Source organism: Meriones unguiculatus, chromosome 16 (genome assembly GCF_030254825.1).
Source record: "Meriones unguiculatus strain TT.TT164.6M chromosome 16, Bangor_MerUng_6.1, whole genome shotgun sequence".
NCBI classification, from domain to species: domain Eukaryota; kingdom Metazoa; phylum Chordata; class Mammalia; order Rodentia; family Muridae; genus Meriones; species Meriones unguiculatus.
The window spans coordinates 6,631,899-6,652,955 of NC_083363.1; the positions used below are offsets into that span (position 1 = coordinate 6,631,899).

The 21,057-nt window shown below is 47.7% G+C and overlaps 1 protein-coding gene and 1 non-coding gene across 3 annotated transcripts in view; one reads left to right on the top strand and one right to left on the bottom strand.

The window, feature by feature from the left end:
* Dnah8 (dynein axonemal heavy chain 8) overlaps nucleotides 1-21,057 on the top strand; it is a 205,054-nt gene that overhangs the window by 124,386 nt on the left and 59,611 nt on the right. For both annotated transcript variants that reach the window (XM_021652387.2, XM_060369207.1), the window contains 10 exons: nucleotides 1,594-1,731; nucleotides 2,823-2,950; nucleotides 3,793-3,964; nucleotides 5,738-5,893; nucleotides 8,287-8,442; nucleotides 11,631-11,813; nucleotides 15,090-15,195; nucleotides 17,436-17,688; nucleotides 18,208-18,398; nucleotides 20,687-20,808. In XM_021652387.2, the coding sequence (XP_021508062.2) occupies nucleotides 1,594-1,731; nucleotides 2,823-2,950; nucleotides 3,793-3,964; nucleotides 5,738-5,893; nucleotides 8,287-8,442; nucleotides 11,631-11,813; nucleotides 15,090-15,195; nucleotides 17,436-17,688; nucleotides 18,208-18,398; nucleotides 20,687-20,808 (1,605 nt within the window). The remainder of the gene's footprint in view (nucleotides 1-1,593; nucleotides 1,732-2,822; nucleotides 2,951-3,792; nucleotides 3,965-5,737; nucleotides 5,894-8,286; nucleotides 8,443-11,630; nucleotides 11,814-15,089; nucleotides 15,196-17,435; nucleotides 17,689-18,207; nucleotides 18,399-20,686; nucleotides 20,809-21,057) is intronic.
* LOC132648435 (U6 spliceosomal RNA) lies at nucleotides 1,182-1,288 on the bottom strand. Its single transcript, XR_009586837.1, has one exon. It is a non-coding gene; the product is annotated as a U6 spliceosomal RNA (small nuclear RNA).

The window sequence follows — 21,057 nt, forward strand, 5'->3', positions numbered from 1 at the left end:
TTGCTCTGTGGCTAGACGCCGGGTAGGCAAGCAGAGCGCTGCCGCTCTTCATAAGAAGGCTTTTAAGACGGGAGTGCCTCTTTAAGCTCTACACAGATGATTTTAAATGAAATAGAAAACAAAGCCTTAACAGAGGGGAAACTATAGGGAAACCGCAAATACACCCCAGACAGAAAGATACCAAGTGAAAACTTACTAGAAATTTAGAATTCAGAGGTAAAGGACCATAAGAGCAAAGTTTGTTTTGTTTTTCTTTTTTAATAAAAAAATATGATCCACAAAGATCCAACTATAATAATGCTTCATGAAAGAATCAAGATAGTGTTGAATTAAATAAAACATCAATATGGCATGAAAATCTGTATCTTGAGTGAGCACCGACAGAAACACTTTGCTGGCTTGAGATTGGGGCACTTGCCGTTGGTCCTTGATAGGTCTAGAGCCAGCTTTACGTGGGCCGGGCACATCGGCACACGCCTTTAATCCAGCTCTTAGGTGACGGGGCAGGTGGATCTCTGGGAATTTGAGGCTAGCCTGGTCGACCGAGCGAGAGCCCACCTAAATCAATGAGCAAGCAAACGAGTGACTAAGAAAGAAAACGAGACATTTATCAAAGAGCTTCTACCCTGGAGGGCTCTGGCCGAGTAACAGTGATTGATTATTTTAAATTGACAAGAAGCCGATGATTACTATGTATGTTGTAGGATTTAGAAAAGCTTAGAAAGCGCTCCTGTGACAGTAACTTCATTCAAAAGACTCTTTACCAGAACAACAAACAGATCAAATTGCTGGCTTACCCGGTAGATAGATATCACGGTATCGTTCTTCAGAATTAACAACCAGAGAGGAAGAAAATGCAGGGAAATACTAATAAAAAGTCGTATCACCGGTTGAAAAAGCGTTTCAAGGGCTGGAGAGGGGCTCAGCTCTGGAGAGCACTGGCTGCTCTTCACAGGACGTGGGTTCAGTTCCCAGCACCCACGTGGTGCCTAGTTCCGGGGATCCAGCACCCTTTTCTCAGACATACATGCAGGCAAAACACCCAAACACATAAAATGATTGTTAGGGCAATGATCAGAGTCTGTTAATTGAAAAATAAAAATGATAAAAATGATGTTCAGTAACTTTTTAAAAAGAGAAGTTAGCCTTCTCCCCCCCCCCCCCCGCATAGTTCTCAAATTAAAAATCTGGAACACTTCACGAATTTGCATGTCATCCTTGCCCAGGGACCTTGCTGCTCTCTGTATTGCTTCAGTTTTAGTAGACGTGCTGCCGAAGCGAGGGCCACGTAGTACCTCCTCAACACAGCACTTACGTCTAAGAAAAACCGAAGCTTGTTTTGTTTTTTTAATTTTTCCTTTGCATTGTTGCACTTTCTGCGCTTTCCATGGTGAACATCAATAATTAAAAAAGGGGAAAAATTAATAAAATATCCCCCAGACAGCTTGCCTCCCCAGTTGCGAACGCTGAAATGGATGGCCCCAGAAATAGCATCCGCTGCAAAAAGTTCAGTGATTTAATGCGGTAATTTACGAACTAAAATCATGAATGTTTCATGGAGCTTTCATGAACCACCTTCCCCTTCTCTCTAAGGCAAACCTGGCCAAGCAGGAAGGACGCTTGGCTGTGGCCAATGCGGAACTGGGGAAGGCCCAGGCCCTGCTGGACGAGAAGCAGGCTGAGCTGGATAAAGTGCAGGCCAAATTTGACGCTGCGATGAACGAGAAAATGGTGAGACGATGGAGGGGAAGTCCTGGTGCCCTATGGGAAGCAGCTTTGAACTTCAATTAAGTGCAGTTTTTAAGCTTACACCGTAAAAACGTGGGCGTGCTTGATGGGTACCACGAGGTGCTCGGTACATGTGTGTGCACGGGATAAAGGTTAAGTCAGGGCAGACGCTCACCTCCTCAAGTCTTTTGTTCCTCAGATAGCACGTGTTTCCTCTCATATGTGGAACTCTATCTGTGTTTCTAGTCTGACATCTATATCTGTGTCTGTCTGTCTATCCATTCATACCTGTCTGTTATCTATCCATTCATCTATTCATCTCTATCTATCTATCAATCAGTCTATCCATCTATCCTCCATTTATAAATGACAGAAAAGCAGAAGGGAAAGTTGGAGTTAAGGGAGGAGCAGAACCATGAAAAGGGAAGGGACAACATCAGGGGAATGGATATAAGGAAAGTACAGTTATGTGCATTTATGGAGATGTCATCATGAAACCCATTATTTTGTATACTCAAAAGTTAATAAAGAAATAGCATTACTTTTATTATTTTCTGGAAAATATTTAATAGAAATACTACTTTATTTTATATGATCTTAGAGACTCAGAAAACTTCCTTGAATTTTAGCCTCATTTAATTTTTATGTGATTACTTGTTGGTTTTAGGGACAGAGTTTCCCTAAACTCTGCACTCTAAACACCACACTTTTTCTCCACTCAGCCTAGCCAAAGGCTGATCTTTCTGATCCTTCTGAACCTCCCCCTGTGGGGTGCTGGGATTACAGGCATGCACTACCGTGCCTGGATTTATGTGATGCCAGGATTCAAACCCAAGGCTTCATGCCTGCTAGGCAAGCATTCTACCCAACCCTTTTTACACATGTTTACAATTTTACAAAAGTTTAAAAAAAATAAAACACTCTCATGAATGAAGGATCAAGACCTAATTAATATGTTAATTCTTGCTGCATTATTTTACAACTAGATTTATTTTGCAAGCGGAGAAAGCCCTGTGTGGTTTATGCACGCGTGGTTTTCTCCCTGCTCAAGCGCCTTGCAGTGTGGTCTGAGAAGTTCTTGTTTCTGAGTGCAGGACCTCCTCAATGACGCCGACATGTGCAGGAAGAAGATGCAGGCGGCCTCGGCGCTCATTGACGGGCTGAGTGGAGAGAAGGTCCGGTGGACCCAGCAAAGCAAAGAATTCAAAGCCCAGATTAGCAGGTAGGAGTTTTGGTCTTTTCGGGCACTTTTCTTAGCCATCGCTCCCAGTCCACTGCTCTGTGACACGGAGACCATAAAACCTACCCCCATGCACACTTCTGAGCCTCCCCCCGCCCCTCCCCCGGCCTTGTCTGCGGTCACGCCTTTGAGTTAGGGAGCAAAGGGACCTCCACACAGCTCTGCGGGACGAGTTTCCAGAAGGAGGCACATCTGGGGGCATCTGAGCTTGCTGGGACCGCCTGACACTCTCTGGTTCCCTGGGCTTGCCCTCAGTGATCTTGAAAATGCGCACTGAGGAGGGAAGAAGAGGCAGCCAGTGAAGGGCGTGCCCTCACTGATGTGGAAAGGTGTGGAAAGGTGTGGAAAGGCAGGCGTGCGGCCCACATCTGGAATCCCAGAGCTAGAAGGGTGAAGAGACAAGCGCATATCTGGGGCGCTCTGCTCACCTAGTGAGCGCTAAGCCTGAGAGAAACCCTGTGTCAAAAAACAAGGTCGGGAGGCACCTGAGGAATGACATCTGGCATCGACCTCTGGCCTGCACCCACAAGGACACAGGTACACACACACGCGCACACACACACATACACACACAGGTTCCTGCACACATGAATATGCACACACACACACATACAAACACACACAGTGGCGGCCCACGACAGGCTATAAACCGGGTGTGTAATAGGAAGAGGTCATGGTCCACACTTCAGGAAGGAGCCTGTTTGCATCTCCGTGACCCACCCAAGTGTGACCCCTTCCACCCCATTCATGTTTAGGGCTCTGTCTTTCCACGTCAGTTATACCCTGTGACTGACTGGGCATCTGCATTTTTTTTTCCTTCGCAGGCTGGTAGGCGACGTGCTGCTGTGTACGGGCTTTCTCTCCTACCTAGGCCCTTTCAATCAGATATTTAGGAACTACTTGCTCAAAGACCAGTGGGAGCTTGAATTGAAAGGGCGGAAAATTCCCTTCACCGAGAACCTGAATCTTATCGCGATGTTGGTGGACCCTCCAACTGTAAGTCTGACTTTTCCTAGTAACGTCAGAATTTCAGCCTCGCTTTAAGTTCTTGCCGTCAACTCGAAGTCAAAGAGGGTCCGCTTTATTTTTCCTGTAAACCTCATTTACAGGAATTAAAATTTCCTGAAAACTATTTCCGTTACTTAAGGTGGCTTAAATGGCTTTCGACTCTTTAGAATGTTAATTCCATTCTGCTCTCCTTCAAAGGTTTGAGGCAAAGGCAAGCAGCACCTGTAACTGTGTGCTTTGTGTGTAAATCTAATATGCTTTAGGCATTACATATGTTATGTATTGTAGTGTGCTCTGTATGTAAATCTAGGATATACTAGGCATCATGTGTAACATGTATGCACATGTTATGTAGCACAGTCTATTAGTTCCTTCTTTTATTGCTGTAACAAAGTAACCTAAAGAAAACAAAAGAAGGAAGGAAGGGTGTGTTTGGCTCACAGTTTTGAGGGTCCATCGTGGGCCATGGTGGTGGGAGTGTCAGACAGATGGTCACATTGTATCCACGGCCAGGAAGCAGAAAGAGGAGGGGGGGATGCTAGAGCGAGGCTTGCTCCTTTTTATTCCGTCCACTGGGCGGACGGTGCTGCTCTCATTCTGAGTGAGTCTTCCTCCTCAGCTGAGCCTCTCGGGGGCCTTCACAGGCCTCCCAGAAGCGGTTCTCCTGGGTGACTACAAACCCAGTCAAAGTGACGCCCTGAATCGGCTGTCACGAATAGCTAACACCCCGACGTGCCCGGGCGCCGCTGACTAATGGCATACCTGACTTGCCGGGATTCTGGTGCCAGTGCCACAAGCCCCTGTGGCTGTAAATACTTTCCAGGGCACCTTGTGTTCGGATTGACCCGGATTGACTCGCATTTCGCCAGTTGTTGCTTCCCTGGCGGGAGGCGATACTGTGAATTCCTCACGCTCTGTATTTAAAGGTTAAAGAGTGGTCTCTGGACCAAACACTGTTAGACTCATCGTTACGGGGGTTAGATTACGCAAGGGAGGTACACTGGGCACTCTGTGGCAAGGTCCGGGCAGCCTTCATTCGTCTGGATCTTCGGAGGCCCTAGCAGATAACTTAGCAGAGGTAGGTGAGGGTTGGTGCCTGCGATTTCTTGGGATTTTGCTGACCGTGAGGCAATCCCGTCTACACTGGAGGGAGGAAATAGTCCTACTCAGCATCTCCGAAAGCCTGCCAGCGTTTCTCAGTGGAAGCCTCCCCGGCTGTGTGCACACACGGGTAAGCCTTGGAGGCGAAATCGAAGGCCAGGCAGAATAGCAACCCCGAGGGATGGGGCCGTCGTCCTCTCTGATACGGGCTTACTTTCACAATCCGTTCTCTAAGCGTAAGAGAAAAGGTACAGCCTAAGAGGACAACCACAGCTTTAGCCACCAGATTGGGAGGAGGAGCCAAGTTCCATCCTTGCTACCCACGTTGGGTGGCTCACAGCCACTGTAGCCCCAGGTCCGAGAGGGAAAGAACTCTCCTCTCTCCTGGCCTCGGCAAGCAGGGCACTCACGTGTCCAGAGCCACCCAGCCACCCACACACAAATGAAAACTCGGACAAGAAATACTTAAACTCGCTTCCTAAACCTAGCATCACTTGGCTTACATTTGCAGGCTGGCGTGGTTTGCCTCCCCTACCAGCCTCCTTGTCCCAAAGAGAAAACATGTTTAAGCTGTTTCCGTTTGACATTATACACGCCTCAGTTACCAACCAACACATTCCCGTCCTCTGAGCGGCTGTATCCCCATTTCCTCCTCTTCAGATTGGCGAGTGGGGCCTGCAGGGACTACCCGGAGATGACTTGTCAATCCAGAATGGCATTATTGTGACAAAGGCCACCAGATACCCTCTCCTCATCGATCCCCAGACTCAGGGGAAGACGTGGATTAAATCAAAGGAAAAAGAGAACGATTTGCAGGTAGGTCTGGTTTGGTGAGTGTGTCTTAGTAGACTCTGCAGCTCACGAAGATCCCCTGTGTGCTCGTTGCCTTGCGGTCGTGTTTGTAACAAACACTCGAGATGAACCAGCTTACAAAGACAGAGGGCTTGTTGGGACTCACTATTTGGAAGATTTTGGCCCAATGTCAGTTGGTTCACTTGCCTTGGGGTGAGGCAGCGTTATCTTGGAGCCGGTATGTGGTAATACCATTCATCGAGGCAAGAATGCAGGAGAGAAGAAAGAGAAAGGGGCCGTGGTGCCTCTGCTGCCTTTAAAGGCTTGGCCCGGAGACATAAACTCATTCCTCTGTTCTCTACCTCTTAACTGTATCTTCCAGGAGCTCCAAGCTGGGAACCACCAGGTCTTTAACCAGCAGCCCTTTGGGACTGTAACTGTAAGGTCGCTTTTTCTGGCCTGTGTTTGCTCCTTTGTCCTCTTGTGCATCAGCAGTTTGGGGCAACAGCTCTGACAGTGTCTCCTCTTTTACATTCTTTTTGTTCATGTGTTCGTTTATTTGCAGGGTCAGGGCCTCTGGGATGCCATGCCGACCTCAAACTTACTCTGTAGACAAGGATGACTTTGAACTTCTGATCCTCCTGCCTCCACCTCCCGATTCTTTCCTTTCTTGATCTTGCTCTCCCTATTTCTCTTCATTTCCCTGGTGTGACCACTTGAGCCCATGGTGAACGTGGCTTCTGTTAGTCTGGACTAACAGGAAGGAAGCAGCAGACAGTGTGTCCCCGCAGCTGACTGCTGCCAGTCCCATCCCTGTGCTGGGCACCGCACCGCACCCCCATGTCCAGCATTGCCTGTAGGACTCAATATGATGTTAATTTTAAAACGAGGTTAGATAAGTCCAGGCTTATAACATTCCTGGCTCCTTTGGGGAAAATGTTATCATTGGTACTTTCAGGCCAGCTAGCAATATGGGATTATTCGTTGTTTCCTAGATCCTGTTCCCAGAATTCCTCATGCCCCACACATTTTAAAAAGATTGTTTATTTATATGTGTGCATTCGTATGTGTATAGATCTCTGTGTGCCACAGGGTGCATATGAAGGCCAGAAGACAGCATGTAGGAGTCAGTTCTCTCTCCACCACGTGTGTTCCAGGGATGGAACTCAGGTCTTCGGGCTTGGCGGTGGCCTAAGCCATCTCCCTGCCCACCTCCCTCTCTGAAATGGGGCGTGACTTTTCATAATTGCTTATGTTATTTTTACTAACTAGACTACGTTTTCCACCCTGCTGGCCTTTCCACTTATATCTCAGACAAGTCCTAATCAGTATTTTTCCTTCAAAGCCCATTCTATCCAGTGCTCGCTTCATTAAGACTTCCCTGTGCCCCAGCTGAGGGAGCCCATCCCGAGGCCTGTGTTTGTTGGTCGTTCTGGACGGCAAGTCTGACTTGACTTATTGCCCTTTGCACATTTCTCTTCTTTACTTCTGCGGAGCCATAAACTTCCTGCTTGTCAGGTTTACGGTTTTCTCCATGTTTATATTTTCTGCACAGCTCTTCCACAGTGTAGGAATTCCAATATTTATTGCATTTAAATGAATTCATCAAAGTGTGCCATCACTACTGGGGAAGATCACGTGACCATCTTGACAGATGTAGGTAGGGACAAATGTAGTACTTGGTAACATCAAATGCCCCTTCATGACAAAGCTGCCAGTAACTGAAAAAGAGGGGGTATCGCCTCCAACCCCATGAAGAGTTTTTTGAGACACCTACAGCAAAGTTGATATTTAACACTGAAATACATACTTTCTCCCTAGTTCTGGGATAGACCCTGGCTTCTCTGTGTATCACTTCTGACACTACATTTTCTAAGACATGTTTTAGTTTTGTATAGTATATGCATGTGTGTCTGCCTGTGGATATGCACAGGTGCAGTACCTGTAGAGGCCACAAGGGGCATCAGATCCCTGGAGTTGTAAGTCATTGCAAACTGCAGTGTGTGTCCTGGAAGCTGAACTCAGGTCCTCCAGAGGAGCAGCCATATCTCCTTACCACTGAGCCACCTCTCCAGCCCCCCGACATTCTTTTATTTACTTATTATTTATCACCTATTCATTTCAGAGGGGCCCGTCGAAGACAGATTAACTGTCACAAATACGCATGACACCTTGCTGTCTGTGTTTGATTCTAGTTACAAAAGATGAGTCTTTGGCAGCTTCCATCCGTCAGGAGCTCTGGCGCTCCATCTGAGTGAGAGAGCCTCCTTATTTTCTTCCAGATGACAGGCAACTGCATTCTTGCCTCCACAGTCAGGACTCTGCAAGTTTTGAGAACCAGTTTTTGCCTGTTGCTTTTATTTATTTATCTTTCACTGTTGGGAACTGTTTTAGACTAAGAATCTCTTTGTCTCCAGGTGACTTCTCTGAACCACAAGTATTTCCGCACACACTTGGAGGACAGCCTCTCATTGGGCCGCCCCCTCCTCATTGAGGACATTCGAGAGGAGCTGGACCCGGCCCTGGATAACGTGCTTGAGAAGAACTTCATCAAATCGGGTACCACGTTCAAGGTGAGTGTTTTGTAGAAGGAGAAAAAACGGTGGCATCTACTTGGTCTTAGCACAGGGGTGGAGCCACCTCTTTGGGGTGGTGATGTTTTGTACCCTGGGAACCAGCCTTTTCAGTGATGCCAGTACTGTTTCCTCCAGGTGATCGCTTCTAGACACCCAAAGCCTGTTGTTTCATGCCTGATCTCCTCCAAAGTTTTTAAAAACATATTTCATTTTAATTACGTGTATGTTTGTGTGTGGGTGTGTGCATGTGCGTGCAGGTGCCCTCAAAGGCCAGAAGAGGCCATCGGATCCCCTGGAGTTGGAGTTACAGGTGGTTGTGTGCAGCCAACATGTGGGTGCTGGAACTGAACTGGGGTCCTCAGTGCTCTTAACCACTGAGCCATCTATACAGCTCCAACTTTTCTTTGAGCTGATTTATTTTTTAATTGAAAAATAATAATCCCACATAGTTATGGGATGCCGTGGATTGTGCGTGATGAAACTGCCGAGAGAGTTCTCAACATTTTACCTCGTGATGGATACATACAAATAAAATGTTGGCATGCTGATGTGTGCCATGCAGTTCTGATTTCTTTATTTAAAAAAATACATATATATATACATATATATATAATATATATGTATATATATAAATTCCCTGAAGAACAATATTTAGAGTAAGAGTATTGAGTTGGTTTAAATGAAGTGGGAAATAGGTTTCTTATCTTAATAACAACATAATAGTGTTACATAGAAATTACACACAGACACACATGCATACTATATTAGCTGTGTGTTAGAAAAAGGGCTTTGCAAGCTAGATAATACACAAATTCAGGAAAACCTGGATCTCCTCACTGGAGAAAATGGCGTTTTAATAAAGCCCATAGACATTGATTTGCTCATTCCTGTCTTCACTAACTTTCAATCTAAACTCATTGACTTTGCTGGAAGCCCTGGAATTCTGCTCCCAATTGTTGATGATTACACAAATTGTTTTCAATATAAGTGTCTCTTTTTTTTAAATTGGTCTCATTCTCTACTTTGAAGGTTCATTGGTTTCATTTCTTGATAAATGACAGCATTTTAGAGTCAATTATTTCACTTCCCGTTTGTTAATTTCTTTACTAAGGGAATAAGCAAGGAATGAGGATTTTCTCCTTAAACACAGATTTACTTAGAACGTCTCTTCACCATGTGAATTTGTTCGTTTTACCGTGTGTGTGTGTGTGTGTGTGTGTGTGTGTGTGTGTGCATGTGTGTGCATATGTGTATGTGTGTGGAGACCAGAGGTTGATGTCTGGACCCATTCTCCATTAGCCTTCCCCCTTATTCACTGAGGTACGCCTCTCAGAGTTCAGCAACATGACCAGCCTCCCTAGCCAGCTTGCTCTAGGGTGAGGCAGGGGCGAGACAGGAGTGAGGTGGGGGCGGGGAGCCATCTCCTGTCTTTGCTTTCAGAGTCTGTAATTACAGCTACAGGGGGGTTGCCAGGCTCACCAGGCACTTTTCATGGGATCTGGGGACCCAAACCTCAGTCGTCATGCTTTTGTGACAAGCAACCTAACTGCTGAGTCTTCTTCCCAACCCTGCAATAGGAATTCTTTTATTTACCATTTGCTATCCTTTCAGCAAATGTATGTAGAACATCGAGTGTCTACTTAAGCCTGGAAGAATGGGTTTAATTTAATAGGAAAAAATGAATAAAACCAAGTCAATGCTTTTTGTTTTGTTTTCCCATGAGAGTACAAAGTTGAATTTGTGTGTGTGTGTGTGTGCCAGAAAAGGGAGCTAAGAATAAAATCTTGGTGATTTCTTTGGCTACTGTGGGTTCACCCACAATTTTGTATCGCCATTAACTGTTCAGTTGACAGGAGCTGGGAAAATGGTTGGGCAGTTAGGAGTCCATGCTGTTCTCCCGGAGGCCTGGGTTCAGTTCCCAGGATCCGCATGACAGCTCACAGCCCTCTGTAAGTCCAGTTCCAGGGGGTCTAACACCCCCTTCTGATCTCTATGGCAGCAAGGCATACTTGTGGCTCACATATATGCATGCAGGCAAAACTCAGACACACAAACTTTAAAAAATATTCAGTTGGCGAATGGAGATTATATATCTAGATATATTTAACAGGTACTGTGTGGTGTTTTGCTACTCGTGTGTCGTGTCTAACGCTGACCACTAGCAAATGGATGAATGATCCCTTCAGTGCCCACCTGTGCCATAAACACCTGGGACGTATTCATACTAGGAGCAGAAGCTCCTGCTCTTTGGCCAGCCCTCCCCCGACTCCCACCACTCACCCTCACCTCCCCAGCTCCAAATAACCTGCTCTGCGTTTTCAGCTTCTAGGAGTTCGACACTTCTAGATTCCATATCTGAAGGTAAAATCACATATAATATTTGTCTTCCTGAGCCTGGCTCACTTGTATAACCTCGTTTAACATGCCAAGGGAGGTTACGGGCCTCCATTACAGAGGTCACTTAAATGGCCTTGGATTTTTGTCCTTAGGATGTGGTGGGGGCTACAGTAAGGCTCCTGCCCCATGTAAGACTGAGAGTCATTAGAAATTCAAGCCATTTAAAAATGCTATGGATTCTACCTGGCTTTTAGAAAGAAAAAAAAAAAAAATATATATATATATATATATATATATATATATATATATTGTTTTTCAGTATCCTACCAATAGTAGCATTTGAGGTCAATGTTATTTTTTCTAATATTTATTTTCCTTTGAAAATTGTATTGACTCTGTTGTCAAATATGTTGGCAATAAGACTGTGGAATGCAGAAAAGAAGGGACAATTCCTACAAACACTGAAAACGCTCTGCACTCAGAGGTGATACCTTCATCTAAGGGAAAATAAGAGAATTGCTGGGAGTGATAAATGCTGAAATTCTAAAGTCAGGCCTTAGGTGTGTCCAGGTTTTCCTTTATTCCATGTCGATTTTAGATTAGTTTTTCATTTGATTTGCTTTGGATGGTAGCTAAGAATATCCTCAGGCAGAAGCAGCAATCCAGATTACTCAAAATTGGACAGGCTTTGTTATTTAAGATCTGTCATTAAAGTTCCCCAACTCTCCTTCGCAATTCATTCACACGTCACAGCCTTGAGCCTGGGACACCCATCTGCCCTGTCTTGAACCCCCAATGGCCTCCCCATCTTTTAAGCTGTTTTTAATTGTGCATTTGAACTTGTGCAGGTAAAAGTGGGTGATAAGGAATGTGACGTCATGGACACATTTAAACTTTACATCACCACCAAGTTACCGAACCCAGCCTTTACCCCTGAGATCAACGCCAAGACGTCAGTCATCGATTTCACTGTCACCATGAAGGGACTGGAGAACCAGTTACTCAGGAGGGTCATTCTGACAGAGAAACAGGTAACCACTCTCGACGTAAGAGCCTAATGCACAATAAGGGGGTTAGGTTAAAACTGATTAGGGGGGCCGGCGAGTGGCTCAGCAGGTGAAGGGGCTTGCTGCTTAGCCTGAAGACCTGAGTTCAGTCCCCGGGACCCATGTGGTAGTAGGAGCGAGTCAGCTCTTGGGTTATTGCATGCCCCTTCCAATAAGCAAACAAATACATGAATAAATATAAAAAAATAAAAGATTAGGATGTAGTATAGCAAATATGTGAAAAAATATAGGCCCAAATCGTATTTCCTCTTGTTAGCCTAAGAAAATATTTCTTTCTCAGTGGTAATTTCTGTTAGGAAAGTATATGATTCAGTTATCCTCCATCCCCAGATACCTTATACACACACACACACACACACACACACACACACACACACATACACCCTCATGTTCCTGTTCTTCTATCTTTGGGTGTATTGATTCGGCACATTTCAATCCATAGTGCTATGGATTGTCTTGAGACACCTGAAAAATTTAATAAAAACATCCATCCCAGAGAAAAGAAAATTCCCCTGGATGGCCATTACCAGCTGCTGGGATTTCAGATATTACGGTGTAATAATGTAATGATATAGGGAACAATACTTCAAATGAAATTTGCATTGGAGGACGGAAACCAGTTAGGTATAACTAAGGGTATTGGTGGAGCAAAGACCACTTAGGCCCATGATCTTGTAAAGAGCCGGATACGAGACAAAAGTAACTTGAGATGTTAAGAAGACTTGATTTCATGCGCAAAATATATTTGCATATATTAGCTGTATTTGCATAGAGCACAGCATAGTTTACACTTACTTTGACATAATGAATTTTAGTACTCAAGGGAGAAGCAAGGTGAGAGATAATAAGAACAGAGAGGCATAAAATGGGGGAGGAAAAGTGAGAACAAGAATGGCAGAGAAGGAAGCGGAGGTTTATGGGTAGAGGGCTGCAGAGGGAGGAGAGATAATCCAGAAGGTAAAGAGACAGGATGCCAACTCTCCTTCATGACCTCCAACTAGCTGACAGAAGCCACTCTCCCCCCCCCCCCCACACACACAAGGGGCAGACTGTCAAAACCTCTAGCCTTCCCGTTTTCTGCCTCCATCCACTCAGGTCCACATGGTGTCCCTTGTTGAAAACAAGTCCCCTGCAGTCAGTCAAACAGGTGCTGTTGCTCTCTTCTGAATGGCTTCTCAGTGGCGTAGCTCTCCCACGAGGCTGTATTACCCAGTGTTCTCCACGGTGCCCACATCCCCGCCCCCCCCTTAACTTCCATTCCTCTTTAAAACTTGGGATGGCTGGTATGCTCCTACCAGGTTGCTGGAGAGCTTTGTAAGCAGAGGGTCCCCCTCCTAACAGCCCTGCCACTGAAGCCCCCCTCCACAGAGGCCAGAGAGGGTAGGGGTCCTACTCCCTGACAACACGTGCATTTTCCAGGTAGCCAGGCCTCATGGAAACTCCTCTGGCCACAGTGTAAAACCTACCGAGGGTGGGAGCGTGTGTTCACTAGTGTATGCGTGCCCACTCATGTATGTGCACATACATGTGAAGGACAGAGACTGATAGCAGGTGTCTCCCTTGGTTATTCTCCACCTTAGTTTTGGAGACAGATTTCCATCACTGAATCCGGAGCTCACCAGTTAGGCTAGGCTGCCCGGCTAGCCACCCCCCAGGGACCCCCTGCCTCCAGTTCTCTAGCCCCGCAGTTACGTGCTCCACCGTGGCCGCTCTTTACCCGCTGCCGGGGAATACGGACTGGAGCACTTTGCCACGTCAGCGATCTCTCCACCCCCAGGGGTTACCATCACCTTCATCACCACTTGTCTCCTCCTCACCCCAGCAAGCCCCACAGCCCTGCCAGCGGGATGGCAGGGGCAGTAGTCAGGGTTTGAGGACAGGCCATCTCTGACTAGCTGTGCCAAGCTGGGATATACGGAGGCCTACAACAGACACACGACAGATGTCTTCCCCGTATATACAACCAGGGATATAAACGAAATTTAGCACATGGTTGGGTGAGCCCCCACGATGGAAAGCCTGAGCGTTGGCGCTCTCGGTAATTAAAAGTACACAGTGCAAGCTCCTGCCTGTGAGGTGCCAAATTCTGTGTGCAAACACTCTCCAAGCAGACCGATTCAAGCCACGGCAGACGATTGGCTCGGTGCTGGCCTGTGGCTTTTGCTCAGCTCTGTGGCTTTCAGAAGGCTTGTGAAATTAGTAGGGCTTCTGAAGCAGCTTTGCAAGGAATGTTCTCGAGTTAGCAGCTTTGATTCGCCTTGAGATATAATCCTAAATGCAAAACGTGACTCCGCATAGAGATGAGAAAGGCTGCAATGAAGAGTGTCCCGGAGGGCTGGGGGATGTGGCTCAGTTGGTACAGCTCTTGCCCAGCGTGTGTGAAACCCTCAAGTCCTTTGCAAAAGCAGTGTAGTGTGTGTGAGCACAAGCTTGTAATCCCGGCAATCCCAGGAAGGTGGGAGCAGGAGAATCAAAAGTTCAAGGTCATTCTCAGCTCCATAGTGAGTTTGGGGCCAGCCAGGGGTTAGATGAGACCCTGTCTCAAGAACAACATACAACACACACACACACACACACACACACACACACACACATGAATATTGACTCCATCAATGTCAAATTTCTGAGGTATCAGAAGGGTCAAAGTCCTTGGGGAGTTCAGATCCCTAGAAATGCAGCACGGGTAGCAGAGCTGGCTGTGTCTGTGATCTCTGGCTTAATGAGAAACCTTGCTTCAGTGATTCAAGTGCAAGAGCAAATCAGGATGATTCCAAACATCAGCCTTGCACACCCACACCCACACATACACACGTGAGCCCCAACACAGGCAAGAACACACAGGCACACGCCTCCATATGTGTGAAAAGTGAGTAAGGAGAAAAAAAATGACTGTTAGTAAGATCAGTTTCACTTGGACCCTGCAAGAATGTTGTGTCACTGTTAAACGTCCTGGGCTCAGGGGATCCGAACTCAGGTTCTGATGATACTCCCCCAGGCGCTTTGCTGACTGGGCCATCTCCCAGCCCCGGAGCTATGACACGTTGGTGCCAGCGGGCACCATTCTCTCAGCTACCCAGAGAAACATAACCGTGGATGGGCTTGAAAATAATTTCTTCCATCATTCAAAAATGGATTCTGCTTAAGCCTTTGGAGCTGCTAACAAGACAGCATCCAGTCCCACCCTCGGTAAGCGCTGGTGACCAGGATTCTCAGCTTCTCTTGTTTGTGTCTTAATGGCAGGAGTTGGAGTCGGAGAGGGTGAAGCTTCTGGAAGACGTTACTTTCAATAAGAGGAAGATGAAGGAGCTGGAAGACAACCTGCTGTATAAGCTGAGCACCACTGAAGGTACCTGTCATTAGGAGCCGACAAGGCTGTGGCTCCCGGGGGGTGGGGAGGAGGCCACTTCATCACCGTCCTTCCGGTGCCGGTGTGCCATGACAACGGATGTGAGGAGATGGCCAACTTACCAATGCAAAAGCGGGGGGGGGGGGCGGCTTCCGAGGAGACATTAAGGAAACCCTCCAGAGAATCTGATGCCTGAATTAGCCACGGAAGCCGGCGGATGAGCCTGCTGCCATCTTGTTGATAAAGACGCTCTCTCCTGAGAAAAACAAGGGCTCCCGAGCGGAGCCCCGGAGCTCATGATGGCCTCATTTGCTTGCCCAAAGGATGCTCGTGTGTTCCATCTCTTTTATTTTTATTTTATTCTTATCGATCAATCAACCCTTTCATTTAGCATTGAAACGAAAGCTGTTATGATGGGTCACGTACAACACATGCCATTTGTGTCAGGAAAACGTGGCTACCCAAGGGCCTGGCTCATCTCAAATGATTCCCGAGTGGAAGTCAAGGGCAGCCAGAATCATTATACCACAGCCCAATTTGAGGCGGTACCCTAAAAGATTTTGTGTGTGTGTGTGTGTGTGTGTGTGTGTGTGTGTGTGTGTATGTGTAGACCTGTAATCCCAGCACTTGGGGGGCTGAGGCATACTGCTGAGGGCAGCCAGGTATACATAGCAAGACCTTGGCTACAAACAAACAAACAACCCCGAAATTTTATGAAAAGAAAACCAGTAGAAATATCACCAATGTTACAGGCAAATCGCAGCAGCCTAATTAAGTCCTGGCCCACATTTGTAGCTTACTTACGAATCTAATACCTCGATACCCTAGGGTGATGGTGCCATTAGGCTGCACTTGAGGCCAGGTGCTGTGGTCCATACCTGCAACCCCAGCTACCTGGGAAGCTGGGGCACAGGGATTGAGGATGTGAGACCAGCAAGGGTGAGATTAGTGAGCTCTTGTCTCAAAATAAAACTTAAGAGAGGAGCTGTGATTGTAGCTATAGGGTAGCATAGCCCAAACATGTTACACACACACACACACACACACAGTGAAAAGCATGCCTTTTCTCGCTTTGGCTGATGAAGGTGTACGTGTTTCGATGCAGCGACATCCCTGCTCCTTCTGAATGTTAACAGGTTGAGCTGAGGGCTGGTTCCCTTGTCTAACTAAGACTGTTCCGGATCAGGGCCTCCCTGCAGAAAGGCTAATGGCAGCAGGACTCTCGAATTAGACATGGCGTGTTAACCAAAGTCACTCAGCATTTCTAGACACCCGTCAGCCTCCCAGAACAGCCGTGTCTGGAAGCGCTGCTTCTTGCAGAGACGGAGCTCATGAAATTAGCACACCATGGAGGTGTCTTTAAGGGGAATGTGTTGTGATAACTGAGTTGTTTCTATTAGAAACAACAATGAACAGAAACTGAAAAGTTTGGTGGGACGCGCCCACTACATCCCAGTTTATTCTTGTTAGAGGTGTAGACCGACCTTGGTTATCTCCACCAAGGGCTCTTTCACTCAGGAAGTTAAGGGAGAGCGTGTCCCACTCATCTGCCATCCCGTCAGCCTGGGCACAGCGCCTGCATCAGCTCATCCCCTGAGACACAGGGTGCGTGACTGGAGACACCTCGGCCAGAGTTGGTTGCCACGGTGGTAATGGGGGCGGAAGTATATCTCACGGGGGATGTTGGCACCGCTGGAGCTGTGGTCATTGTCTTAAACACTGGAACCCACCGGGCAGGGGAGGTGGCTCATGCGGCAATGAGCCTGCCTTACCAAGCAGGCAAGGTGGACCCCCACATTTAAAAGGCTATGCTTGGTGGCACATGCCTGTAACGTTGCTGTGGGGAGGTTGAGATGAGCAGACCTCTGAGGCTCAGCAGGTAGCCAGCCTAGCCTACTTGGCAAGTGAGAGACCCTTTCTCAGAAAGTAAGGGGAACAGACTCCAAGGGACATCACCTGAGGCTGTCAGGCTCCTGCACACACACACACACACACACACACACACACAAACAGTCATATCAAATACTGTCTTTTGCTGTGGGTTTTCAGGTACGGTAGAGGATGAAGAGCCCTCAGTAGGAAGGTTTAGAAAGATGCACTGGAGGGTAGCTGGACCAGGGACCCTTTGGTTCCCAGTTACACTTGCCGCTGGTCTCTGGGACAGTCAGGTTAGAGCAGAGTCTGAACCGGTGCCCCTTGGCCCTGCAGTGCCTACTCATCTTCCCATCCTTGGCTTCCAGGCTCCTTGGTGGATGACGAGTCTCTCATTGGTGTCCTGCGCATCACCAAGCAGACGGCAGCGGAAGTAAGTGAGAAGCTCCATGTGGCCGCAGAGACGGAGATCAAGATCAACACGGCTCAGGAGGAGTTCCGGCCCGCGGCCACCCGGGGCAGCATCCTCTACTTCCTCATCACTGAGATGAGCATGGTCAACATCATGTACCAGACCTCACTGGCTCAGTTCTTGAAGCTGTTTGACCAGTCCATGGCCAGGCAGGTGCTCCCCGCCTTCCCCTCGGCAAAACGGCAGCTGAGAGTTCTGTAGCCGAAAAGCTCGGGAGGTGGCTCAGCGGGTCTGTGGTCCCTGACGAGAAAGTGTGGGCGCGAATGTCTGCAAACCCATGCTCGGAAACAGAAACAGATGGATCCCTCCGGCTCCCTGGCTAACCCGGGGTAGTCAATCTAGTGAGAGGCACCGTCTCAAAAAAACAAGGCAAGGACTGGAGAGATGGCTCGGTGGCGAGGAGCACACACTGCTCCTGCAAGGACTGGAGTTTGGGTCACAGCACCCGTGCCGGAACACTCACAACTGCCTGTAACTCCAGTGCTAGGTGATGCTATGCCCGCCGGCCTCCCTAAGCAACGACACACACACACACACACACACACACACACACACACACACACACGCACGCACGCACACACGTACACACCCCCTTCCACCAGTCCCGTTATTTCTAGTCTTTAAGAAAAACGTAAAACAATCTCTTTGCTTTTAAAACTGAATTGCAGATCTGAAAAGTCTCCACTGCCTCAAAAGAGGATTACGAATATCATCGAGTACCTGACGTACGAGGTTTTTACGTACTCAGTGAGGGGCCTGTACGAAAACCACAAGTTCCTCTTTGTACTCCTCATGACACTGAAGATTGATCTTCAGAGAGGGACGGTGAAACACAAAGAGTTTCAGGCCCTGATTAAAGGTAAACCACCAGAGCGTGGCTGGGAGGAGGACACTGCGCCTGGGGGCTTGTAAGCAGGTGATGAGTTCTATTCTGTCCCCTCCCTCTTTCCCACCCACCCTCCGTCCTCCCTCCCTCTTCCTCCCTCTTTCCTTCCTATCTTTTCTATACAGAATCTCTCTGCACAGCCTAGGCTAGCTTGGAATTTGACACCGCCCTCCACCTCCCCCCCAATAATTTTTCTTTTTTAACAACAGACTCCACCAAAATTCAGATAGAGTGGGGCAGCTTAATGAACGCTCCCAAGGTTGGGTAAGGTTTGTGGTAGTGTGGCGTGGAAATAAGGGGTGGGCTGGCACAGGGCAGAGACCTGGGTTCAAATGAGATGCTGCGAGCGAGGGAACTCTGTGCCGGAGGCTCTGCATCAGGGCCAGGTGACTGAGATGTGGGTCGCAGCCCTAGTCATATAGGACTTGTCGAAACTGAGAGGGTCCCAGGACACAGCCTGTGATGGGGTGGGGGTGGGGGAACGCATGCAGATCCGAGACACCCTCCTGTGCAGACAAAACCTCACGCCATCTCCCCACTCCTCATTAATGACACCCAGCCAGAACAGAGCTAGTTGCCAAAAGAAACAGAACTCTTTGAAAGAGGGTTTGTGAAGTAAGAGGTGCCGGGGCCGATGGAGACCCACAGAGAGGGTTCCCCTGGAAGGGGTAGGTTCTCGCCCGGGCTGTGCTGGGAGTACACTTGTGAGCCCATTTCATCAAAGTGGAGAGTCAGATTGCACAGGGTCAGCGCAGCCAGCAAGGGGACTTTGGACCCAATTCAGTTGGCAGTGGGGAGCCGCTGAGTGTTTTATGGGCAGGGATATGGCATGAACAAAGCAGTGCTTTAGGAAGATTAATTTGGAACTGCAGGGAAGGTTGATTGACAGAACCACAATCAGTTCAACGGAAAAGGAGAGGCTTTTTTTTTTTTTTAACAAAGCCGGTTTATTATATAGTCTGTTTTAGTTTTGAACTGACTTTCATTTTGATGGAATTATTTTTTTAGAGGGTAGTACGGCTTATTTTTTTTTTTAAATGCTTTTTCATAGCTCTAAAAAAATGGACTCTCTTATATCATGGATTTTTTTTTTTAATCATTGTGAACTTAAAACTCAAGGGAGAAGAACTGATATTTATGGTCACAGCAGTGTTTGATTTCCCAGGAGTGACAGTTCTTACGTATCAATTATTTCTTGCTTTCCGCAGTATTTGTAAGGTGCCTTTGACTCTCTTCTCTAGCTGAGGATGTCAGAGCATTTTGAAAAATGCCAGGGACAGACTTGCGCGGTAGAACAACCGTGGAACAACCGATAGCCCCATTTCCTTGCCAGTTTATTCTAGAAAGATGTTGTCTTTGTTTTAAGGCCCGAGCCTTACAAAATATAAGGAGGATGCAAGTTAAATGTCATAATAACCACTGCCAGCAGTCCTGACTGACCTCGCCCGGTAGTCTGTTACTCCGTCATTCTGTCCCTCTCACCCGACGGACGAGAGTGAGTCCCCCGTCCGAGGGAACTCAGTGCAGCACCATGCGATGTAGAGCAGTCAGGGTGTTTGGGGAGGAAATCCTCCTGTAACAAATCCCCTCTGATTCAGAATGACGTGTGCTTGGGAGCACTGAGTGTAGCTATGTTCCCCAGACATCTCTGAAGCTGCGGACACACAGAAACAATCAGGAAGAAAAGGGGTGGAGTGGAGTGGGATCCCTCCCTGTGGTGGAGAAGCCTTAGCTGCTGACCTTGTCTGGTGGCCGTCTCTGCCAGCATGAACCCTTCCATCCATGGTGATGCTGCAAGAGCAAAGCTTCCTCTCATACCCAGTTTCAGGAGGCAGGAAGGGAGGGGAGGCGTAGGTGATATTTTGAGGCTGGCACAGACCTCCCAAGTGCTTTGTGATAGAGTGCAACACTTCAATTTATACAGCTTCCCAGGAAGATGCTAAATGGGGGGGGGAGACCTGAACCCTATGTATCTTTTTGTCGGTCTGTATTATTTCCATGTGAAAGGGAAGCGTTTATCAGAGTCCTTAAGAAGGACCACGAGGTTAGATCTGGCGCAGAGGTTGAGTCCTTTCTGTTGCCGCCGAGAACCAGAGTACAGTTCCAAGAACTCTTGTTGGGTGTCTCAGCACATCCTGGAGCTCCAGCTGTAGGGGACCTGATGCCCCTCCTTGGCCTCCGTGAGCAGTTTCGTGACTGACGCCATCTGACATGATTGGTGCATCTGAAGTGATGGATGTGTTCTCACCTTTTCCCCCCAGGCGGAGCAGCGCTGGACCTGAAGGCGTGCCCCCCCAAGCCCTTCCGCTGGATCCTGGACATGACTTGGCTGAACCTTGTGGAGCTCAGTAAGCTCCCCCAGTTCGCAGAAATTATGAACCAGGTAAAGATAGCCAGGATGAGCAAAGCATGGGTCCGCAGATCAGAACACACCCAGGTTGTTTAACTCGGGCCTCCTAGTGACGGTTCTACCCCCAAAGGCTCCAACAAATGAAAGTATGGGTTTAGATGGGCGTGGTGGCATGGGTCTGCAGTCCCAGGTCCCGGGAGGCTGAGGCAGGGGAATCAGGAGCCTGATGGGAGTAGTGAGCCATTGTCTAGAAAGCAGCAACAAAGATTAAAGCAACAGTGT